Source organism: Canis lupus, chromosome 17, assembly GCF_003254725.2.
Source record: "Canis lupus dingo isolate Sandy chromosome 17, ASM325472v2, whole genome shotgun sequence".
Lineage (NCBI taxonomy): Eukaryota > Metazoa > Chordata > Mammalia > Carnivora > Canidae > Canis > Canis lupus.
The window spans coordinates 43,580,230-43,605,751 of NC_064259.1; the positions used below are offsets into that span (position 1 = coordinate 43,580,230).

Below are 25,522 nucleotides of genomic sequence, written 5' to 3' on the forward strand. Positions count from 1 at the left end.
CTCTTGCAAGTTATTACTTTCACAAGGACAACTCCTGACATTTAGAGAATTATCTAAGTTGATATGAAGTTTTCTTATTGACTCTTACCAATATTCCAGAGATAGCAAGTGCTCTATGATTAATTCCACCTCTTCCTAAAACCTGATCTCCCTATAATCATTGGCAACACACAATTTTTCCAAGTCTTTAGGTTAAAAACCCAGAATCTTGTGTTACATATCTCGTTCTCTTAGATCCTGCCTCCAATCTGCCATCATATCTTGTCGACAGCATTTTTTGCAATCTATCCATTATTTGACGTCACCTTCTCTAGTGTTACCACAGGCCAAGTCATCAAAATCTCTTGCTGGATTGTTGTGGTATCTTCCTCTGACTAACTTCCTTGCTTCCAATCCCCTTTTATCTTCTTCGGTCTATTCTTAAACAGAAGCCAGAACGATCCTATTAAATGAACTCAAATAATGTCACTTATCTTCTCAACAAAATGCTGCAGTTCCCCATTTTAGTATGAGTTGAATCCACAGTTATTAGAATAGTCTTCAAGGTCATATAATCCGATCCCCAATTGTTCTTATTTTTCCTTTGTTCACTCCTAAAAACGAATCCCTTGTCTATTGCTTAGATAGATCAGTCATGACCACACTTCAAGGACTTTGTGCTTATTATTGCCTCTGCCTAGAATATTCTTCCCATAGAAACTGTAAGGCTTGGTCCCTCATCCCTATCAGATTTTTGATGAAATACCAACATCTTTCTGAAATTTTTCCTTTTAAAATTGCAACTTAATTCCTACCCTATGCCCTTAATTTGCTCTTCTTTCCCTGTTTTATTTTTCCATACAGTCATCACCATCTAACAAATATTTTCTTCTGGATCTACTGTCCCTCATCCCATGATATATTCCAAAAACCTGAAACTGTCTGGCAAATGGCTATTCCATACAAGTACTTGCTAATTATTATTGAATAATTGCAACTTTACAGATGAGAAATAAGACAATCCTTGTCCAAAGACAAACTAGGCACGATGTCTAGCGTGCCTTCCATCTATTCATTATTTCATGGAAATGCCATGCTTTCCATCAATGCCCCATGCCTTCCATCTATTCATTATTTCATGGAAAAGTACCTAAATGATATTGGCATGAGAGTATAATTTAGGGACATAATAGACAAAATAAACATTAGCCAAAATGCTATACAAAGTTTATGACATCCTCCTCTTACTGTGCTTCACTGGTACAATCTGGATCACCTTGGCTCAAAAAACACCCACAAATCTAATTCTTTGTGTTTATTGCTTTCTATGTATAAAGTACTGAGTTTTCATAAAAGATCATCTCCCACATTAACAGTACCAGCATCTGTGATGCATGACTTGTTTACTAGGTATAGTGCTGGTGTCTTAATAAATGATCTCTAATCTATAAAAAAGTAAATTAAAAAAAATATATATATAGTATATATAAAATATATAGTTCTTTTTATATGAGGAAACAATTACAGAAAGTTTTTGTGAACTTGTATTCACAAAATTCATGTCTGGTAGAAATGGGTCTCAGTCCATGTGACATATAACATCCAGTCCTGTTTGACCAGGCAGGTCTACCATAGTGTTTCCCTGCTCTGAACTCTATTTCTGGCTATTGGTGCCATCATAAGGCTGTGTATGAGTTATGATATGTTCTAACTATTCACAAGTATGAGTCATGTGACTAAGCAGTAATAAGGTGAATTTTCCTAAGCCACAATGGAAAAAGAGTCACATTTAACTTCCAATCCTGCAATCATGATTCGCATGAGATATGAACTAGACTAGAAGCAGGGACATCATCTACATACTCATTTTCTTGCCAGCAACTAAATTCATCTACGCATTCAAAGAAAACTTGATTAAATGCAACCTATAATCCTCTGTTCCCCCAGCCACCATATATACCACTTGCTATTTATTCACATATTATGAAAAGACTTTATTCAAATTTCTACAATTTAACTTTTGACTCTACCATATAGTGGGTACCACAATATGATGTTACACTAAGTTTAAGTACCTGATATGTATTAGTTGTTACCATCACATACACCATCAGACACGCTATTTCCTGTATCTCTTGATTAACAACTAGTTCAACTACCAGGTGCAGCAACATCTTTACATTGCATAGCACAAGACTACCTATCAGAGAAACTGGTCCCAACCTTGCCTGTGCCAGCCACTGACTGTGAAAGTTTTGGATACTACAGTAACCTCTCTGAGCTTCTATTTCTTCAACAATAAAATGGAGATAATACCAATACACTTTCATCAATCATTGAAGTCCAAGTGAGAGTGTAAACTTAAAACACTTTTTAAATTTTAAAAATGTCACTATAAAGTATTATTACATAACTTATGATACCTTTTGGGAATCCTTTTGGAGTATTTATCACAATTTATTAGATCACCTGGGTAACTTAGGCCTAAGGAACTCTGCACAGGTAAAGGTATTTCAATAAGTGTCCAGGGTAGTGTGAGAGGACCATAAGCCCAAGTGAGACAAGCACAAAGTACTTCCAAAATGAGATAAGCTTCCTTCTTCTACCTGACAGTGGACATTGCTGGGAGCAAAGTATGGCTGGGGCAATCTAGTTACAATCTCATTTTTCCCATTTATGGCGAATGGTCAAGAAATATGATTCTCAAAAGAAATATAGCACAGGAACCTTCTGTTTGGGATCCAAAAACTGGCTGTGGAGTGCAGTCCAAAAAGAGATACAGGTTGATCAAAAAATAAAGGCAAACCATTCTTGCAATAGGAAGAGCCAACTCATTCATAGAGCTATGCTTAATGATTCTAGCTCCATTTTGATTATGTTCCTTGCTAGGATCATATAATTAGTTACTCAGCTGCTACTCTGTTTTCAAAAGCTTTGTATATATGTGAAAGTCTTATCTCCAGAGCTAGATTTCTAGATCTGTATATAAACAAGTACTTCCTGGCCCTTTACTGATATGACCTCCACAGAGGCTAGCACTACATAACCCCTATTTGCAACTTGGTATACGTATCCCAGTGTTTAGTCCCTTGAATGATAGATTCTTAGTTCAGGCTGCTTCTTACACTGACCTATAAAAGACCAGCCTACTGATAAAAGTTGATTGATAACTTCTCTTTATTGGGTTAATATACTCTGGATATTTTCCAGATTTAACACATATTAAGCATCCCAGCCAATTTGATCTTTCCTATATGTTACATCACTTAATCCCCACACACCAAAAATATAGTATTCTATTACTTTATTCTCTCTATCCAATAGATGAGGGAACTGAGGCTTAACTTGCCAGCTAATAAAACAATGATCCGAAACACAAGTGCCAGAAATACATGACTTCTGTTCCTGGTGTATTTAGGAATATACTGTATCTTCAACTGCTTTTGAATAAAATAAGAATAAAGTCCAGTTAAGGTGGTTCCCCTGAGAAGCCAGGATACTTCCCCCCCTTACATATGCCTGCCAGGGCTTGAGCTGGTTTGGAACCTTATCATCTATTTCTCTTAGGGTGACTGTGCTTTAGGGGAAATGCAGCAATAGCACCAGAAGGCTCCCCTCAATTCAAAACTGGAAATGATTTCTTTGGTTAAAAACAAATCTCTATGGATGGACAACATATTGTATGTTTCTTTGCAAAAGAGGTTGAACTATGCAAGAAACTTTTAAAACCACAGATTAAAGGACAAAACATCCTCAAAAGACTGGAAATGCATGATTATTGCCAAAAATCATAGAAAAATACTAGTGGTTCCTTTTAAAGAAAGCATCAAATCTATGAAATTGGAAAACTTCTTTAAAAAAAAAAGGGACTTTGCAAACTTTCATGAAAATGACAACTTTTAACCAGTGAACAAAGATAAACATTAAAGGGTTAGAGAGAGTTTGATACAGTATCTTGCCCCTACTAAAAATCATCCTTAATATTAAGATGAAAGCTTCCTCAAGGCACAATCCCTATCTTAGAGTCTCTGTGAATCTAGCCTTTGACAAAGTTAAATCACCTCCATATTTATTATAAGATGTAAAGGCTACCTCATTATTTCTTTACCTGATATACTAAAAAAATGCCAAGGCAAATTCTTCAAATGCACTAAAGCTACATCTTTGAAAGAAAGAGTGATCTCTGTTATATCTGGATTCACTACCTGTTAGAGCTCTCCAAACTTCATTTAAAAAATTAATGCTAAGCTATGAAACTATCAATTTCTATCTACAACTTGTTTGGTTTCAAGGGCTCATCCACTAATTTCAGCACACCCAGAATTACTCATCATAAATATTATCTCAAAAACACCTGCATAAGTCATTTGAATTTCAAGAAGACCATTGGCCTGATGCACATCTTAATATACTTTGTAAAGGAAAAAATATAAACTATTGCTTAGCTTTTTTCATATTTTAAAAAAATGTACTCTATCATATAAGGGCTTAAAATATACAAAGCATGGCTAAATCTATAATGATATGTGAAAAGTATTTTTTTAAAATGTAATAAAAACAATTGAATGATTTAACCTCAAGACCCTTGTTTATAAAAAGAAACTTAAGAAATTTTACCTTCTTTAAAACTTTTTTTCAAGCAACATTCCACCAAAGCCCTTAATTGCCTTTAATAGTAGAAATGTCTTTATCTCTAAGACAGGAAGATAAACAAGAAGAGAAGTAGATGGAGACGTTTAAAAGGTGCACGAAGACTATGGCCAGAGGAGGACTGTGATAGATTCTCAGGAGTCTTACCTCTAGGAAAGTGCATATCCATACCCTGCTGCCATGCTGGTAATGGGCATTAGGCAGATGAGTTTGGACCATTTTATTGGTCATCTACCATACTTCCAGAAGAAAGAAATAAGACTTCATTTCAAATATATGTATACTCAAGGTGAAAGGTCAAGATCAATGAGATCTATAGTTCTCATGCAGGGGCAATTTTGCCCCTATTACCCCAGGACACATTTGGCAAGTTCTGGAGACATTTGATGTCACTACCGGGGAATGAAAGTTACTAAAGCATCTATTTTTTTTTTTTAAGGAGAGAATTTTTTTTTTTTAGATTTATATTTATTTATTCATGAGAGACACAGAGAGAGAAAGGCAGAGACATAGGTAGAGGGAGAAGCAGGCTCCATGAAGGGAGCCCGATGTGGGACTTGATCCCGGAACTCCAGGATCATGCCCTGAGCCAAAGGCAGAAGCTCAACCACTGAGCCACCCAGGGATCCCTAAAGCATCTATTAAGGAGATGCCAGGGTTGTTGATAAATATCCTGCAGTGACTAACTGAAACCAACCCCCCACAAATGGGAATTATCCAGGCTAGGCTGGGATAGACTGAAATAGCCTAATGGAGCAAGCCAAAAGGGTTTTCTAGGAAAGGGTCCAAACTGACTTCAAGTACTGGAAAGCTTTCACCACAGCTCATAAACCTCTCTTCCCTCTACGTCCTAGACCAGTATTTTTCAAAGTGTGATCAATGAGTCATCTGCATCAGAAACATTTAGGAATAGAATTATATATTTCTGATCTTAGATGTGGTATCAGAACTATGGAGGCAGAGCCCAGAATTCTCAGGAATTTTTTGTTTATTTCCCATGTGATTCTTCTATAGATTATAATGTGAGAATTGCTACTTCATTTCTCTGTTGAGGTCATGTCATTCCCTTCTGTATTGTCAATTATCACCTCTCTTTAAAGGATTCCTCCAGGACTCCCAATGACAAACTAATGGAATCTCTCTATAAGGGTACAGACTTTGGCTGGTTATATTCACTACTGTACACCCAATGGTTAATTGGAGTAGACATGATGAAATAAAACAAGAGGCACCTACATCACCAACAAGAATATCATATTTCAAGAGAGACAAGATAAGGAAAAATAAAATTAGCTACCTATTTATTTAGTACTTCTCCATTCTGTACTGTAAGTGTGTGACATACATGAACCTATTTAATTCTAACACAATGAAGTAGATACTGATATCATTCTCACTTTGCAGTTAAGAAAAATGGGACTCGGTGAAGTCAAGCAACTTGCCCAAGATCACAAAGCAACTACTGAAAGTCAGAATTCTATTTGTGTTCCATTTAATGGAGGGTATAAATGGGTAAGAACTACTACTTCATGCCTAACTCTCCCATTTTTTCAGGTTCCTCTTATGATATAAACAGAAGCTGTTGGAGTAGGGGGACTGGTGTTCCTAGGAAATCCCCTAAAGATGCTAACACAGCTAGGAAGCACATCATTTTGCTAGGAAGCACATCATTTTGCCCTCTCACTTCTTCCTCAATGGAAGATAAAAGGAACACAAGCAGTCACCTTGAACCAAAAGATGAACCTGAAAGTAGAAGTCCCATCTTAAGTAGAGCAGACCATAAATCAGAAGGATTCTGGGTTTCTGATGATTCTAAGTTCCCTATTTTGGCCCTGAACTATATATAGATTTAGTTTATATGACGGGAAAATGACTCTCTATTTGGAGGTTTTATCATATGGATCTGAATCTATATCTAATTAAAACATGTGAAAGACCTTACAGATTGTTAATACTATTATCAGGCATTAATTTATGATAGTTAATTAAAACACAGTATTTCACATCTAGATATAATTAACATGTTAATGTATCATAACCTTCATGTGGGAAAGCAAATGAAATGAACTCTCACAGTGGCCCTTACTTTCAAATCCTTTTAAAAATAAATTATTAATTCAGCTATTTTGGAAGAAGTTTTATATGTTTCTATACCATAATCTTAAAAAAGTCTATGTAATGTACTAGAAAATTTAACTAAGTTACAAAAGAATTAAGTAAGCTAGAAAAAAAAAAAAGGAAGCTGATGTATTAAATACACATTACGTGCTTATTTGCAAGGGAACAGGGAAAAATTCAACATTCAGACACATTACCTACCCTTATGGAGCTCACAGGGTACTTAGGAGACATATCATTAAATAAGTTCTTATATTGCAGTAGCCTACTAGGAATGACAGAGAAAACATACCATGCTGGGGAAGAATGTCAAGGGAGGCTTCTTGGAAAGCACTACAGTATGTCAATGACTAACTTGTGACCTCTAGGAAGTTACTTCAATTCCCTGAGCCTCATTTTCCTAATATTTTTAATGGTGATGACAGTGTTTCCTCCAAAGGATAACTGTTAAAAACATTGCATAGTGTATTTAAAATACTTAGCACAGTGCCTGGAACGTACTGAGTCCTCATTTTATCTTAGCTAATATAGTAATGTTATTTACTAGATGCAATTGTCCTATTGTCCCTCTAATTGTATTGCTATTCTAATTTATAAAGCATTATCACCCAAATTGTAAAAGAGTTGGTTTCCAAATTCACATCTAACAGCAATACATTGCTTATAATTTTAGTATCTACCTTAAGAGAACATGGTGTACTCTAACTTATTTTTCAAATATCGGACATCAAAATCATGTGGCTGTTATTGTTCTCTACTTGACTTTTATTCATGTAAAATGCAAGGCCTTATTTAGGTAAATAATTTTGCCTGGAACATCTTTATGTACCACTCAAGGTTATATTTGCCTGGGCTGGTGTGATAAACCCAGTAACAGAGCTATATATCCTTAGTTTAAAAATACACACACACATGCACGCACACACACACACACGAATTTTTAAGAAAAGATCTTTAGGTCACCATACCAAAATCGCTTCGCTCAATTAATGGCAGGCGCTAGCATTTTACCAGTCAGCTTCTAGTATGTGACAAGATTACCATCTCTGCCATAGCAATTACTGCGATTATCTACACAGAGGTGAATATAGAGAAAAAAGCAAGTTCTAAACAAAATTCTCAAAAAAATATAGAAGATTCTAGCAATCTGAAACAGGAGGACTGTGTGAAAAACAGGGAGTTAAATCTATAATCAATTTTCCTTGCTTTGATCTGAGGGTCACCTTCTTCCAGATCAAGGTTCATTCTCATGTCTTAGTTAAATGTAAAATACCTCTCTAGTGCCTTTCTTGCATCTTTGAACACTATGTAACTTTTACACAGACTGATGGGTAGAAGATAATAGCTGTTGTTCATGAGGAAAAAAAAATGGGGGAAAAAAGTACTCCCCAATGATTATTGATTTAAACATATAGTTAGATATTCATATTTTTCAATATAGACCATAGAGATTAGGCTGTATATCGGCATGGATGTTTAATTTCTCCAGTCATGATGGTAATGCTAATTTAAACATTTCTCTTTCAATGAAGTTCCCCTAATTAAAATGTAAAAGCAGTCAAATACCAAAAATACCACTCAGAAATAAATATTGCTCTGGACTGTGTTAAAACAACTTAGCCCTGAATGAACTTCATTAACTCCTTATATTGGAGCATAGAAATGAAAGATAAAAGATGGTCTCTTAAATGTTGATAATATCATGCCTTTCCTTCAAGGAGATGTAATAGCATCACTTGATGATTATTTACACTTAATAATCACCATTCTAGGAAAGTTTTTATGCTTAATCAAAACTTAAGCCAATTTTCTCAAAAACATTCTAATACTACCTTTAAATACCATTTTCCTAAGTCTTTTATTCTTAATATTTTAATTTTTCTCTGAAACATTTTTTCTAAGAACACAGAAACATAATGAGTCAGTTTTGTTGGATAGATTCTGAAACTTGGGGGTCCAATGGGGTAGTTACAGATTCTAAGAATGTGCTCCTTACAATCCTGATTTAACAGGCCTTCATTTTAGCAACAGTTCTGCATTTTAGCAGTCTCCTCCCACCACTTGATGGGTTTGGTATGCAGATGGTCCTTTGACCAAGTTGAGAAACTCTCATTAAAATCAGAATGGGTCGGAAAAATGTCTTTGATATCTATACCCCACTTTTTTACTTAACTCTACTTTTTACTTTTCTTCATCTTTCTACACATTTCTGACATCTTCAAGTCCAATCAGCAAAAATACACCTATACCTTAAAACTATGGACATTCTGTTTCTCTCCTGAGCTAATCTTTTCTCTTCTCTTCTACCTGGAAAACTTTTATCTATGTATCCATGAAGGTTCAAAAATATATTACCCCCTTTATGAAGTTACCTTCTCTTTAGGAATGCCCATATCATTTTATATATATTTCTGTTACAGTGATTATTTTAATTTATAATTACTGTTGTGGTTATTGATTATGGGTCTGTTTTCCACATTAATTCCATGCCATTCATAGGACAGTAAATATCACATATTATTTACCCAATAAACATTTGTTGAATTATAATCTAACTGATACCTCTAGAGATATTTAGGATGATAGAGGGAATAGGTGTCATCCTTTGTTATTGTTCTTTTGAGACAAATTTCCAGTATCTCAAATTCTTTTAATAATTTATACTGTTTGGCAAAATTGTATCTAAGTCCTACTTGAACTTTTTTTGGGGGAAAATTATTTCTAAGAGAACACAAACTGAACATGCTATTTCATCATTCCCATATATATAAACTGCTTTGGCAGTGATTTTCTGAGATGGTATATTCTAGAAATGGATTTTTATGTCTCAATAGGAAATTAAGAAATATTTCACTGGATAATGTAAACTAAGTCTTTAAAATCTGGGATAGATGATTCTACTCATGGAATTCCAACCTATTAGAAAAGCCAAAGTAGTAACTTAGAAGGAATTTGGATGGCAGGAAATACAACAAACAGTGCTAAGTGATGTAAAGTATACACTGTAAATCATCTGTGAATTTACAGTACTAGAGAAGCTTTCAAAGATAAGCATGCTTCATTGTCAAAGTGGGCAAATAATGCCCAAATGAATACCCTCTTTCCAAGTGCATTGGGGAAGGAGACTTGCATAATAATCATGTGCAGTTTTAGTGTTTAAACCTTCCCAACGTTGGCTGTTTGACAGCAGTCTCCTGCTCAGTACATAGAGAACTTTTGGTTTGCTTTGGAAAATTGTCCTGCTTATGTGGATTCTCTAGCTTATGGACATTTCTTTATGGCCATTAATATTTCTAAATGTGTCAGTGGTAATATAATCCCTTTCCATTTTTGTCAGAATATCAGAATGTCTCGAAGCTAGAGTCTCTTGTCCCTAATTCCTTCCTTTTATTTTTCTTCTGCAGTTGTGGATATGAGTGATGATATGACCTTTTGTATAACTGAGAAAATGGCTACCTGATTATATCTTAATAATCTTTGCACTACACTCACTTGCAGCCTCCTCAACTCTTCTAAGCAAGTATCATATATTGTAAAGTCACCATATGATTGAGTGGAATGGACTCAGGGAAAGTATGGAGCTGGATCATATGCAAATATTTTGACATGTGGCTTTGATACATGACATATCTAAACATAATACCTCCTCTGCAAGATTTACAATTCCATGGTCTTGATAACCTGTGTGTTGTGCAACAACACAAATCTAAATCACTGCGTTCCAAGTGATTGAAGACTCTCAGCTTCTCAGAAAGCCTTCCTAGTACAATCCAGTCTACCCAACAGTACAGGGTCACATCTTAGTTCTTAGACATGTATTGGCTTCACCTCCAAGTTGACACTTGGCACGTGTCTAGGTACCCCAAAAGTTTGCACATTCATCAGAGCAGGAGCCAGGCCATACATGTGTTTCAACCCCTATAACACATTCCTTAGTACCCACCAATTTCCTACTCATAAATTCATACCAATACCACAAAGGAATTTCTACAATTCTGCATAAGTAACTTTTAATTTTAAAGTCCCAATGATGCCTAAATCCATCCATTTACCTAGTAGATAAAGATTTTTTTAATCTCAAATAATCAGAACAAAAGTATGGAGCTAAAAAAAAAAAAAAATCAATCTTCCAAATCAACACATAGCTAACAACTATCACATGTTTGACATTGTCCATTTAAAAGAATAGAGCCCACTTGTTAACCAAATAACACTATATCAAATATAGGGTACATTCTAAAACCTACTTTGGACTGAAACTTTCTTTCTGGTCTATAGAAATGCTATGTCTCATATTAAAACAATGTCTCATTACCTAGTCAGTCTTTTTTCCCATAAGCAATTTCTTTGAAAAATATATTATAAAACCATACAGTTTTAGAGCAGAGTACTTCAGGATATATCTTGTAGATCATCAATCACAACTTTACAATGAAAACACTGAGGCCAGAGATCTAAGTAATTTTCTTTCAGTTACCTTATTAGTCAATGACAGAAATGGAGCTTTTATTACCAGTGTTAAGACCCCAGATTAATTCAACTTCTGTTACACTTCATTGCTTTATTTACAGCACAATATGTAGTATTATTTTTAAATTAGAATTTTAATACATACAAATGGATTAAAATATGAACACCACTATAAACGAAACATGCACATGAAGATAAACAAGTGCATGCACAATGCATTCCATGATAGACTCTCTGAATTTGCACAAGTGTACAACACAACTGTTCTTAACTCACGAAGTTAAAGATGATTGTATTCCAAGGGTTTGTAAAATATGAGCATTTCTTACCTGGCAGCTGTATGAGGGGTTGATAAAAGACATTAAAAACTTGAGCTATAGTTAGACATTAGATTTTTCTGGCACTGGAAGTTTCCTTCTACCTGGGTTTGAGGGGGCAAGTATTTTTAAAGGAATGTGGGCCAAAGACTTGAGAGAAATAACCTAACATGTAAGACTTTGGTGTTGTTACCCGCATTGCAATATTAAGTTGATTACAGGTGATTATCACTTAAATCTTCCTACTGACCAATTATGGCCCTATCTTCCAATATTGTACCTGAAATCTCTACCAAGAGTCACTTCAGGTTAGAAAGCATAGGTGGAAATATCACTTCAGAATTTGTCATGCTACTCCATCCCAGGTAATGAAAAGAACAGGATTATCTCTCATGCTTTTGAGTTCTAAGAATACATAACTTAGCGGGGCAGGAGGGAGAGAAGGTCTACACATAACAGAAAAGCTAATGATGGAAAAGGGCACTTCCTTTTAAACTGCCTCCAATTTTCCCACACCAATTTCCAAACATAGTTAGTTAACTAGGGATGTATTCTTTGAAAAAAAAAAATGAATGATATCCTCTTAACATATTTCCTAATACCCATGACCCACATCAAGAAGCTTTTATCCCACCCCATGAAAACAAAGAGGGTCTCACATTCTGATGGTCAAACCCTTTTAGAAGTACCCATACTGATGCTTCAACATCCTTTAAAGACTTAACCTCCTCCATGAACCTCCTTTGCCCTTTTATATATAAGCTGACATCTTGACAGTTTTAATAGGCACCCTGGAGGAAACAAGTAAACTGGAGGGAAATTTCTCACTCCAGTTGATCTTTTCTTTCTAAACACTAAGGCATACAAAAAAATTAATCATTATTATAGAAACCCAAATGAAACAAAGAACAGTGACATTTCACAGCTCTTAACTATGAAAAAAATCTTACAAAACAGGATCAGAGATGACATGCAACATCAACAAAATGGTAGCAAGTCTGGTTGTGACACCTTGAAATAGCTGCACCTTTACATTACAAAGCTTGCATCTGTTTACATCAAAACCAAGTTTGTTAATTCTTTATGCATCGGTTTCTTCACAATTTTACCCAACAATTTTAAAAGAGCAGACTGATTCTCTCAGCCAACATCAAAAAAGGATATTTTGTGACTCTGTAATCTTTCAAATGAAGAATACATTCTCTTAACTAGCCTTCCTTAAAGAAGCTCATCAAAGGACTACAGAATGGATTCATTCCACATATGCAATGACTTTCAGTCCCAATGGGAAGAAAGACTAAGAAATAAAGGAATGAAATACCATTTCTACTTCTCAAGTTTAGATCATGCTTGAAGAATGTATATCAGTCCTGTGGAATTCTCAACTCATACAAAGAATACATAAGTTGATCCTTTACTCAAAGTTGGTTAATAGTAGTAAAGAAGACTTGAGTGGTCACATCTTTATGTCTTTGAATCCCCACCCACCTGCTTTCAAAATTAATGTTTACAATGAGACAGATTACATCAGAAAGCAAAGTTACTCACCATGGAGGAATCACTGCTTCCACTCCCGATCGGAGCTCCCTCAGCACAGGTTGGGAGGTGGGTAGAAAGTTGACTAGCCCTGCCCCCATCTATGACATCACAATCTACCTCATAAAAGGTAGTGAAAGTGCTCTGAACTCCTGTCTGATTTCCGAGAGATACAGAAAAGAGTGAGTGAGAGAGAGAGCAAGAGAAAAAAAAAAAAAAACGTACCCTATTGGGAAGGGATTAGGGAAGTGGAAGAGGGAGTGGGTCATTGGGAGAAAGAGGCATATGAAGGAATTAGGTGCTGAAAGAGATATGGGTGGGCATCATGATATTAAGCAGCCCGGGCATATGAATTCCTCATTGGCTATCTTGAACAGATAAATGGACCATCTGGGAGAAGGAGAATGAAGAAGCACCGTGCCCTGTCAGGCATTGGTGGGGACAATCATGGTGGGGAGATTCAAGGGGGTGTGAAACCCCTATTTAAAGCATTGAAGATCACCAAGAGAGAAAGCAAGGGCTGCAGCTCTTAAAGCCTGGAACAGTATGTGGGGAATCTCAGATGTCTTTCTTGGAAGTTCCATTGCCCTGCTGTGTGACCTTCATCAAGCCCTTGGCCTCTGCATCTCCAGCCAGTACATGGTACTAAAAGGATACTTACCTCGTTCATGGAATCACTGAAGAACTAATGTATTCATTGTTGCTACAACTGCAACTCTTTTTACTCTTCCTTTTTGTACCCAAGGAGGGGCTGTGTGACAGGCACATTTTAAAAGATAAGCCAATAACCAATGCCTATCTCTACTTCTGAAAATGTTATCTTTAGCACAAAATATTACTGTCAATGTTGACCAGTTTTTCTGTGTGTACTGAATATAACATGTATGTAAATGGGTTAATCAAAGCCCACCTTCAAAACTCGAGGAAAATCAAATGGGAAGATTTCTGTAACCATAAGGTCCCTACACTGCCACTGTCAGAGGTCAAGTTTTAGTGACCCAGTGATGCTAACTGACCAAGGATTTGTGTCACATGCAGTGAAGTTATAGTCATATAGTTATAGCTTAATTTAACCTCTGAGTCCATTTTGGGAGGAGGGGGAAAGCAGGCAAGGTGAGAGAATAATATGGAGAACACTAAGGTCTTTTTTTAATGGAGATTTAGAGTTACAAACTATGAATTACTCAAAGTTGTCAAGTGGGTAGTAACAAAACAAAAGAAAGGGGTGATATTGAAAAGTAGGTAAGTCCTGAAACCATCCACATGGAAGCCAGATCTTTATCTGCCCAGTGGAATATATGAAAATCGAAACCCACTCATGCCACAGAAAATATCTTAGTATAAGTAATAGCTTACATTTCATGGCATCATAAATGGGTAAGCTCAAAACTTGTTTCTATATGCAGATAAACAATATTCTTTATTCAATTTTTTTATGTTTTAAGAAAATATAATTCTATTTTTAGTCCTGCCATTCTTAGCTCACTAAATATGTAAGCATATTAAATAATCACAATTTAAAAGTTAAGCAAAATAGGCAGATAGGGAGCATTTTGAAACACAGGTGCTACTAAATTCAAACTGATAATGGATTTGGCAACATCACTCACATGTTTTACTTTAAAATAAATGCTAGACATTTAAAAAAAATGTCTTTAGAGAATTAAAGACAATAGAAAAGAAAAAAATCTGACATTTATGAAAAAAAAGGGAATTTTTCTTACACTTAATGTTTTCTATACTTATTAGAGGAAGCAATGATAACTCTGCATGTTTCCCTCACTGTATTATTGTATTTCTGTTTTCAGTAATTCTAAACCTAAGTTCAAATTCTGTATTCAACAGCTTTTTTGTATGAGTTTTCACAATTGGCATATGAGGCCCTATTTTTACCTATTGGATCATTGACTAGTTGGCTTATCCTTGCTTTTTTATGCTTTTATTATTATAAATAATACCATTTGTTTTAGAAAGCAGGCATCTTCTGACTTTCCCATTATAGGGAATGTGCTATTCATTTACCATAATTCTCAGTTTCAAAAATGATTATTATGTATTAGAAACTTATTTGTTTCATCTCACCTTTCATGCAAAATTTAAAGATTATTTTAAGATTACTAATGGTAATTATTCATTCATCCAATAAACACCTTAAAAATTTTACTACCCAACAAAGAAGGCACATCTGCCAATGTTATCAGAATAAAAATGGAGTTAAATGTTTTTTAAATACCGAAATAAAACTAGACTCATATCTATTGATATTTCTTATTATCTATTACTTATTTGGAAATGGAGCATGACTTCAGGAACCCAATGCAAAACTAGGCTGCATCAAAAGGATGCAGAGTGGTGAACTGTGCTGACGTTTTAGGTGAATTTAGTATGATTGATTGTAATAATGTCTTTAGTTATATTAGTTAAAAAATTTCTTTGACACAGAATGCAATGCCAAGATCAGATAATTTCCAACTCTTCTTAGGATCTAGCCTCTTGACATTGTTTATGAAAGCTAAGTGTCACTACAATTATGAATTTGAAGCATACTTTCTATGATATCACATAAATGGATGAGTTAGCCTTTCAAGACAAGGTATGAAGTGGTTGTAGGATTTCAGTCAAGAGACCCCATTATTGCCCTTCAATCATGAAGTCGTGATTATAACTTCATTCTGATCAGAGATGGATGTAGGGTTGATTTCAAAATTTTGCTTGTTGAAAAGTGTTTTTACTTAACTTAGTGCAAAAGATCAAGAAAAGTCAGGTGGAATAATTTGTACATTTCAAAAGAATAATCTGGAGGTGTATTTATAAAGTAATTCATTGTGGAAGACATGATCAGGCAGTTGGCATGCAGTCTGACCAAGCTGTTATTATCGAAGAGAATTATCTCAGCAAGAGAGAATCCAAATAATTTTGATAGCAACAGATTTGAACTGGGAGTTTCTAGATAAAGAGATTCTATTTTGAGTTTGTTTTATGATAGTGTCTCACACACAGAACCTTGGACTTAAAAGAGTACATGGTTCTTATAAGACGACGCTAACTGGAACTTCTCCAGGAACTTCTCTAAGTTGAGAAATAGATTCGCAAAAGGAAATGGATGAAAGAGGTCAAGATATAGATTGTGCAGATTTGATAGAAGATCTAGCCAGAGCTCCAGTCAAGTTCATTATCAGCAAGGCATCTGCACAGATGAAGGTATTCAGAGAAAAGCAATAAAATAAGATACAGTATTGATGATGAAAGAAAAGATTAAAGTCTAAATTAAGTAAGCTTGCCTTCAAGAAAATTGGGTTAGGATGAAATATTTGAAATATATTTATTGCCCACAAAGAAAATGACTGTTCAAGATAGAGTAAGACAATATGTCCTGAAGCAGTAATAGAAATCCGAGCTAAGAAAACTACACACTGCCCATCCAGAAGTCTTTCCTATTTGTGAGATACATGGGCCATAACATGGCACATATTTCTCTCCTAAGGGCTGTGATAAAAGCCACATTTTATAAATCATTTAAATTAAGCTGGAGAAAGCATTTGGCAAAATAATCTGTAGGAACAGAATGGAGAAAATAGTAAGTTAAACACATTTTTATTTCTAGAATATAGTAAACCAAGAACAACAGTTAATACACAGAGATAGCCATCAACAGATACCCTACTATTTTTGCTGAGAATGTTAAACAGGAAGATGAGAAACTAAATCAAAAAAGGAAAACCCAATGGACCACACAATTTAACAAATTCACAATGTACAGAAAGATTTATCCTCTTCATGGAAATTATTAGTTATTAGAGATAAAGGACTTTGAATACCTTCACCAAACCAATATTTAGCACTGTGCCTTTTAAGTAGTTGAAACACCCTAGAAATGTTGTTCAATGAATCAGAAAATATCCTTATGTGAACTGGAAGTACAACTCTTTGAAGCCCTGATTGTTAGCTTATCACTAGAAGTTAGGAACAAGATATGAAAATGCTAATGCTTTTCTAGAAAGATAGGGTTGTCAAAATTTTATCAAGTCTAATACTAAACATAAAATCCTGCCTCAATTTTGCTATGCAGTCTCTTAATTTCCTTTATTTTGAATCATCTGAGGTAATAGAAAATTGTGCAAAATCAGTAATGAGATGCCAGATAATATTTAGGGTATATTTTAATATTCATCTTCTCTTATTTATATATCCTGTATTAGTTTATTCACATTTTAGCTGCTTTTTCTTCCAAATTTTTCTTCCAACCCAGGAATTCCTGAGGTATATCCAAGTAGGAACATGAAAAAAAAAATCACAATGAATTTAGGTAACCAATTCAAAATAACGTATTTCTTGACTAGAGCTGACAAATCCACGTGTACACAAGAAAATCAGAAATCAAATTAAATTATAGATACTGCTTATAAATAACATTATTTTACCTAACACTGTGGATTCCCATAATTATTTGATTCAATTTAAGGGAATATGTATTATCTGGATTTATTCTTACATATCCACAACTAGTTAAAAATGAAGAGACAGTGCCTAAGGCACTACTATAGACATGATTTAAAATATATTAATAAAGAAAGAACAGTTTAGAATGAAATCAATTATAGCAAACTATCTCAAAATCAGAATGTGTCTCATGGGAAAATGTTATAAATCAGTACTTCTTCAACAGGTTTTCCTGTGTTGCACAGACACCAAAAGACATGCACAATTAGTTTCCCTTAACCAGGTACCTCCATGTGTCTAATTTCCAAGTTTTCATAAAATATTACTCATCATTGGCTGCCAAATAATGGTCTGAATATTAACTGAAATCTAAAACATCAAATTAACTGAATATTAACTGAAATCTTGCTACTAGATTAAGGTGTGAATTATTTGCCGCCTTTTTAATTCAAGGCTTTCAAATCTTGAATAGCTTCTAAAACCTAAAGGAATGAAAGTACACTGACTGAAGGACAAGTAATGGCACTGACCTTTCTAAGGCAGAGTCACTCTTCATAAAGCCACTAGCCACTTCTACTCTGATGAGTAATAATGAATCCCCTCAAACTAAAAGAGAAATATCTCCGTTTACAAGCTCAGGTGATGCAATCAAATCAATTCATCAAGTAAATCCAAGTTAGGTCAACCCATGTCTTTACTTAAGGTAAAAAGAGTTCTTTGCTTGGTTCATGCTCCAGCTTAGCCACAAAGAGTCTGTCGTCTTATTTTAAAATGAGAGCATTAGAATATAAAGTCTTTTTCTATGCATAAAACAAATCAGATAACCAACTGGTGTAATTTCGTCAGTGAAAACCTGATTTATTTTTTCAATAAGTAGATCGAATTGATAATGTTAGGGTCATAATCACTGAGTATGTAACTTAAGAGCTACTTCTTTTAACAGAGCAATATACCATTCTCCTTTGAACAAGACTATTTAAATTCAGGGAGACACTTGACAAGTGTGGTACACTAGTCTCAAAACTTCCTACGATGCTTGGCACCCAAGGAGATTTTCACTTTTCTTATAAAAATCCCCATTTTTCCATTTCTTCCACATGTAATGCCTTGAGTTTGTTAAATATCACTTTTATAACACTGGAAGAATGAATTTGCTCTGAAAAATCACTTAAGGGCTATTTTTTCCTGAAAGTTTGCCTAATTTGGGTTGTGTAAAAATCAATGACCATGTGTGCTGATATAAATGTAACTAAGGAAGACTTAATGCGGGAATCAGAAATTAAATGGTTATTATTTTACTGCCATAACAGATTGGGAGGGCTAGGCTTTTTGGAGAAAGACAGAATTATTCAGCAACCCATCTTACTAGTAAAGTATATGCAAAGAACTATAGCCATTCTGCTAATGATAGATACTTATTTAATTTTCTTACTGTTACAGAGTCTTTCTACCATTCTTCCATCCAGATTTGTAATCTGAAGCTTTGGTCTTACTCTCTGTAGATCTAGACTCTCCTACTGTTCTATAGTTCATGAAGTCTGTTATACCCAAATACTTAATGACTCTGGAAAAGCTGGAGAAAATTCTTTGGAACTCCTGCTAATTTCCTGAATATGTACTCTTTTGTTCACATGAAGCATAGAAATGCATTCCAGATCCAAATTGAAATAGCTAATAATTTAGATTTCTTTCCATTACTACTACACTGATCAGTAGAGATAATCAAGATTTAACAATAGACAGAATCAGAGTGTATATTAAAAAAAGACTCTTTCCCAATAAAAGGGTACAAGTTGTACAAAAGTACAAGGCTATACAAGTACAATGCTTGTTTCAATGACTGCGTCAGTCCACTACAAAATACTGACACTATTTTTTATAAATACAGAACTTTTCAAATAAAATGCAATTCTCATCTCAATAAATCACATTTTAAAATAAATAGTTAAAAATATGTAATATAAATGTATAAAATAAAATCCATAATATATATTTTAAAATATACATATAGCATTATACAAATAATTCCCATATTTTCTTTTCCCTGAATTGTATTGGATCAGATATGTCACAGTTGTCAACCACTTGTTCAGTTCCTGATTACTGCTTATTCAGGTGGTAAAGGAGTAAATATCAAATCATGTATATTTGCTGCATGTTTATGTTTGTGTATATGCACATATGTATCTTTGATTATATGCCATAGTCAGGTAGGATTGATTTGACCATTATCAGTTCATAGTATTGTATGAATAGTTTCATTTATTACTATGAGTATTCATGTTGATTTTAATTGAGTCCAAATTTTAATGATTGAAACATAGGCAATAAAGACTATAACTGACCTGTTTATTCTCCAATTTTCTCTTTACCAATTCAAATCCTACCAATGTCACAAATTATATTTGCTCACTTTGTCAAGTTTCTCTCCATAACCCACTTGAGAGGGATTCAAATTTGAAAAGGAGAGATTTAAATGGCAAAGAACAAAATTATACATTAGGTAGGGCAGGTTACTCAATCCTTCAGGGATAGAGTAGGGCTCTATTCAATCAGGCTGAGGATGTAACTAACATTCCTCACCTCCAAACTCTGCTCCTAAATTTTGTTAAGAGAAAAAGACACCGATATGCAACAAAATCTATTAAAATGTGTGGGATTTTCATGGGGAGTCAACTATAACTTACAATCTGTGTCCTTCTATCTCTGACCTAAACACTGAATTCCTGTCCAAGGTAGGGTTAATTGCTATTGCATTCTGGCTTCACTGTTCTAATGTATTTGAACTTCTTAAAAATAATTAGGTAGAATTTTTCAGATTTATGAAAACGCTTGATGTTTAGCACTCTACATTCTAAAATTCCATATTAGTGTTTCCAATCTCATTCAGAAAAATTCAGAAGTATAAATGTTAGAGTAGCTAAAGATAATCAAAGGCTATGGAATGTTTATTTCTCCAGATCTATATGTACATCTTCATTTTAAAATTTAAGAGAAGGACAAACATTATATGTTCTCATTCATTTGGAGAATATAAATAATAGTGAAAGGGAATATAAGGGAAGGGGGAAGAAATGTGTGGGAAATATCAGAAAGGGAGAGAGAACATAAAGACTCCTAACTCTGGGAAATGAACTAGGGGTGGTGGAAGGGGAGGAGGGCGGGGGGTGGGGGTGAATAGGTGACGGGCACTTAGGGGGGCTCTTGACGGGATGAGCACTGGGTGTTATTCTGTATGTTGGTAAATTGAACACTGATAAAAAATAAATTTATTAAAAAAAATAAAATAAAATTTAAGAGAATCCATTAAATCTTCTAAAACCTAGCATATAAAAATTAAAAACACAACAATCAAATATACAGGTAATATCCACATCATAGCACTGGAACGAACTTGTATTCAAAATATGTTTACATACTTGAAAAAATAGCTCAACTTTTCTGCCATGATGAATATAAATGCTGTCACATTTAATGGATATTACCTGCACTAAAATAATTTACAATATGCTACAGTTAAGTTTCTCTTTCCTTTGTTTTCTTCCTTCTTTCACAACTCTTCCCTCCTACTGTCCCACCTTCCCTCTCTTTCTTTCTTCTTTTCTTCTTTGAACATTTCTTTTTCCAAAAAGCCTGTAAACTGACTTGAGAAATTAAAGAAATAAACACTAAGCAAATAAAGCCAGTATATAAATTAATGGATATTTAATCTTCTGGACTTAAGTTTCTTCTAGTTTCATCTTAGCATTTCCGTCACTGTTAGCTTTTAGTTTTTTTGTTGTTGTTTTTGTTTTTTTTTTAATTTTCTCTTTTCCATTGACCCCCTTAGCAACCACACAAATGGCTTAAGCTGAATTGGCTCACCAATGCATCGTCTATATAAGATTTAGTAAGTACAGCACTTTGGCTGGTGAGAAAGATTTAAGCCAATAACTTTTAAAAACAAATCTCCAGCCAGAAAATTAATGGTGCTTCTTAGATAGCAGTTGTGTGAATGAGCACATGTAGGCACATATCCAGAATTGCATTATTTCTCTAACTTGCCAGCATGACTCAAGAGATTTTGTATCCATTGTCCCCCTGCTCATGACCTGATGAGCTTCCTGCCCCACCTCTCAAGCCAATGGCAGATACAACAGAAGCCTTTCCCAGTTTGTACACACAGAATCACATAAAACATACACATGCTGACATGGTATATAATTGTGCACATGTGCATTTTGTTCATCATGCTAGCACAAGGCTCTAAAAACACAACTCTCAGCTTTGAAATTCCAATCATTTTTCTTGCCAAAATGGAAATAATCTATCCAAATCTCTTGTTTTAGGGGAAATTTTGACTACTAATACATATACCTTCCTGGGGGCTTTCATAGGTTTCAGAGAAGAAGTCACAGCTTTGAATCCCTTGTACATAAACACATTGGGAAAAAGGAAGGAAGATTCAAGCATTTCTCTTTTTTTGATTGCATGTTATTGTAGTTTTTCCTTAAAAACGTAGCAACTTTGTCATGCCAGACAACAAAATAAATGGGGCCCAAAGCATGGGCACATTTTCTTGGCAAAATCATTGAAAGTTTGTGTGTATAGGGTCTTACATTCTTGACTCTTTCAGAACTTTGAAGGCAGTCATTTGTGGCTATTTTGCAAAACAAACATTGATTTTTTTTTTTCTCTATTGGCCATTAGTGAAGGAGGATGAAGAATAAGATGGAGGCAGAAGTGGCAAAGACAGCAGACTACAGATGCAGGAATGGCACCAAATAGCAATCAAGCTCTGAAAAAATGAGGCCAAGAGCAGGTCCATGACTGAGCAATATATAGCAAAACTTTTATAATGCATTTGACTCAGAATTATTGTAAAGTTTTATAACATTCCTCTAGAAGAAGCCTTCTCCCATGCAAGGATATATGAACTTTGCCAGTAAGATTCAAAGAAGGAAACAGGCTTCTTGATGGTGTTCTCAATCTCAAACACCTCTACAAATGCCAACAGTGCAAGTGATAAAAGCCAGTGATGGTTTGGACTACATCTAAATGAGGAAAAGACAATGGAAATGAGGCTCTGGAAGCAGTGATGAACAATGGGTACTGAGAGGATAATGGGGAGCAATTCTGCCAGTCAAATATACCGCCTAGATGAGGTTGTGGAGTCTGAGATCCACAAAGATGCTGTGCGCATCCATGTAAATAATAAGATTGGAAAGTGACAAATGAAAGCACACAAGGCAAGCTAAACAAAAAGCACTCAGTTCCACGGGTGCTATAAACAGATGGACATGAAAGCCGAATGGTATGGGAGACTATACCATTGAGTCTGAAGATAAGAAAGGAAGCAAGGGATATGCAATGTTTTGATCACTTCTTGGCAGAGAGAATCTTGGTAATTACCAACTCGGCAGAAAGGACACATTGCAAGACAGATTGCTCTTGGTTGTTGAAGAATGTTGAAGCAGAATCATTTTGGAAATGCAAAGAGGTGACTATGCTTTGGGAAGAGGCACAAAATAGCCATTTTATTGGACTCTAGGTGAGACTGCATGGAACGGGCTTTCCAGATGGTATCTCCATGCAAGCCAGATCAGCTCTTTTCCCAGCTGTTTTCTGCAAGCCAAATATATTGAACCTGAAGCCTTTGGGTTCAAGAATGATTTTTCCACATATTTTTATCGAATGGTAAAACTGCTACATTTCTGAAAATACCCTGGTAAAGAATTGAGCTTCACAAGTAGTCTGATTCTCATAAAGCATTCACCATTTTGATCATGTTATATTCCCGGTAATGCCACACTTAAAATGGTAGCATCATGGTTGACTGGGAAAAGAACTAAAGGTGGCAGAGCCACGCTTTGGAATTCGCAAATAGTTTACAATAGATGGCATCTCATATTCAAAGAAAGGGACTGAGGGAGGAAAAGCCAAGGTGAAGAACCTCAACACATACATTTGGAAATCTTGCCAAGAAATCATAATGCTTCTATTAATTGAACTTATTTCTTTACGTTCGATGAAAGTGGACTGGATACTAAGGGAAACACTGGAGTGATTAAGCAAAGAATACATAATTGTTAGTGTTTGACAACTATGTTAGTTTTTGGCAACAGCACATCAACCTGTATTAAATTCAAATATTTTCTGGCTTTCAAGGGTTACTGATAACCTAGTATGCATTGGAACCTGATGAATGAATTCCTATTGTTTTCATCATCTCTAACATGTGAACACAATCCACACATAGAGAGGCTGGCTCCTGAACAGAGAGTGAAAATTACTAGGACTAACAAAGGAAGTAGACTCACAATGAGTAAATGTACAAAAGCTCCAAATAATTATAATAGTCACAGCTTGGCAATGAGTTTCCAGACTATGAAATTAGTTTTCTTGTGAAGAATGGAGATTTTACAAGGCTAGTATAAACACAGGGTAATTGGAAAATCAAATTGCTCTTTGTGAGTTATTGTAAGGTCTGGAATAATGGTGATAACATTTATTTAAAAAAAAAAAACTCCCTATGAATCACTGTAGTTTGGTGTTTTTAGCAGTACTGTTGCCAAGAATGCTTGCCTTGGAAGTACAACAGTGGGAACTTTAATTGTGAAGCCCAAGTCCCGGCTTACCCCTGACACAATGAGCTCTCCTCCTAGATTCTGTACTTCTGCCTTCACCTTGCTGCAGATATTAAGCTGATGGCAATACAAGGCAATTCGTTGAAGATAGGCTAATAAATCCTGCTTACATGCTGAGTCAGGACACTATAAAACATTAAAAAAAGTGATCTCAATTAGTAAGTATTCTTCAGTCTCTAACACTCACTATATAAAAGCTGTGAGAAGAAAGAGTTTTAGTGTCATATACCTTAATTACATCCATTTAACTTCATTTCTTTATAGCACATTTTAGGGAGGCCACAGCCAGTAGTTTAGAATGGTCAGCTCTACTTTGATATAATTCTGTAAAAAGAATATTGAAGATTTTCCAGAAAGTCTTATTGGAACTTTGCTACATGTTTATGAGTAATTTTACCAGTTGTCTTCTAAACTGTTAAGAAATCTAAATATTCTACAGGTTTTTTTTTTTTTTTCCTAGTGGCCTATCCAACATTCACTATGTGTAGTTATTTTAATATGGATAACCAAAGCAACAGAGGCTGGAAGGAAATCACTCTGTGTAGTAATCTCTCTGACACAGCATGGATAGAATTTCAATTCAGTCAGTTGAGGGAAAAAAATATCACTGTTTCCTTTGGCTTTCCCAGAAAAGTATTATTCATTAAAGGAAGTCTATCACACTTTTTGGATCTCCATATTTATCAAAATTTTAGCAACATTATAAACTTTCTTTAAATAAGAGACTCTAAGAAGGATTATGACCACCGTTAGAACAATATATTGAAGTAGAATGAGTTTGAAACAAATTATAACAAACCCCTAAGAGTAAAAACAAAACTCTTCAAAGGTTGTTCCAGAGTCAACTAGGAGCAGGGATTCTGGATTCTCCTTGTGACTTAGTGGGTAGATGTCCATCAAATACAACTGAGCTTAGCTGAACATTTCCACAGACATTTACGTGACTCCCTAAAGCATTTCTGAGGCTTCAGTGCCAATGGCTATTTAGTCACTGAAATATATTTCTATTGCTATCAAAAGTTCAGTTCAAGATTCTGTGGGCCATCTCATTGTTCTAGCTCAGTTTGGTACTTGTAAAGGACATATACTCACCAGATCCTTGATGAAACACTGTAAGAATGAAGTACCTATAGCCAAAACTGAAGCAACTTATTTAAAATAAGAGTGTAAGAAAAAGACTCCAGGTAGTTTTCCTTCAAGCTTAAGAAAGGCAATTCTGAAAGAAAGAAAGAAAGAAAGAAAGAAAGAAAGAAAGAAAGAAAGAAAGAAAGAAAGAAAGAAAAAAGGAAGGAAGGAAGGAAGGAAGGAAGGAAGGAAGGAAGGAAGGAAGAAAGGAAGAAAGAAAGAAAGAAAGAAAGAAAGAAAGAAAGAAAGAAAGAAAGAAAG

The 25,522-nt window shown here is 34.9% G+C and overlaps 1 protein-coding gene and 1 long non-coding RNA gene across 10 annotated transcripts in view; one reads left to right on the forward strand and one right to left on the reverse strand.

The window, feature by feature from the left end:
- The window catches only part of CTNNA2 (catenin alpha 2), a 1,086,013-nt gene that overhangs the window by 16,319 nt on the left and 1,044,172 nt on the right, over positions 1 to 25,522 (reverse strand). For 7 of the 9 annotated variants that reach the window (XM_025453745.3, XM_025453746.3, XM_025453748.3 and 4 more), the window contains 2 exons: positions 24,128 to 24,262; positions 13,083 to 13,226 (listed from right to left, as the gene is read on the reverse strand). In XM_025453745.3, the coding sequence (XP_025309530.1) occupies positions 13,083 to 13,226; positions 24,128 to 24,262 (279 nt within the window). The remainder of the gene's footprint in view (positions 1 to 13,082; positions 13,227 to 24,127; positions 24,263 to 25,522) is intronic. The other 2 variants (XM_025453751.2, XM_025453752.3) reach the window with 1 other exon arrangement.
- LOC112664287 (uncharacterized) lies at positions 13,183 to 13,921 on the forward strand. The gene is made up of 2 exons (XR_003139622.2): positions 13,183 to 13,252; positions 13,448 to 13,921. It is a non-coding gene; the product is annotated as an uncharacterized LOC112664287 (long non-coding RNA).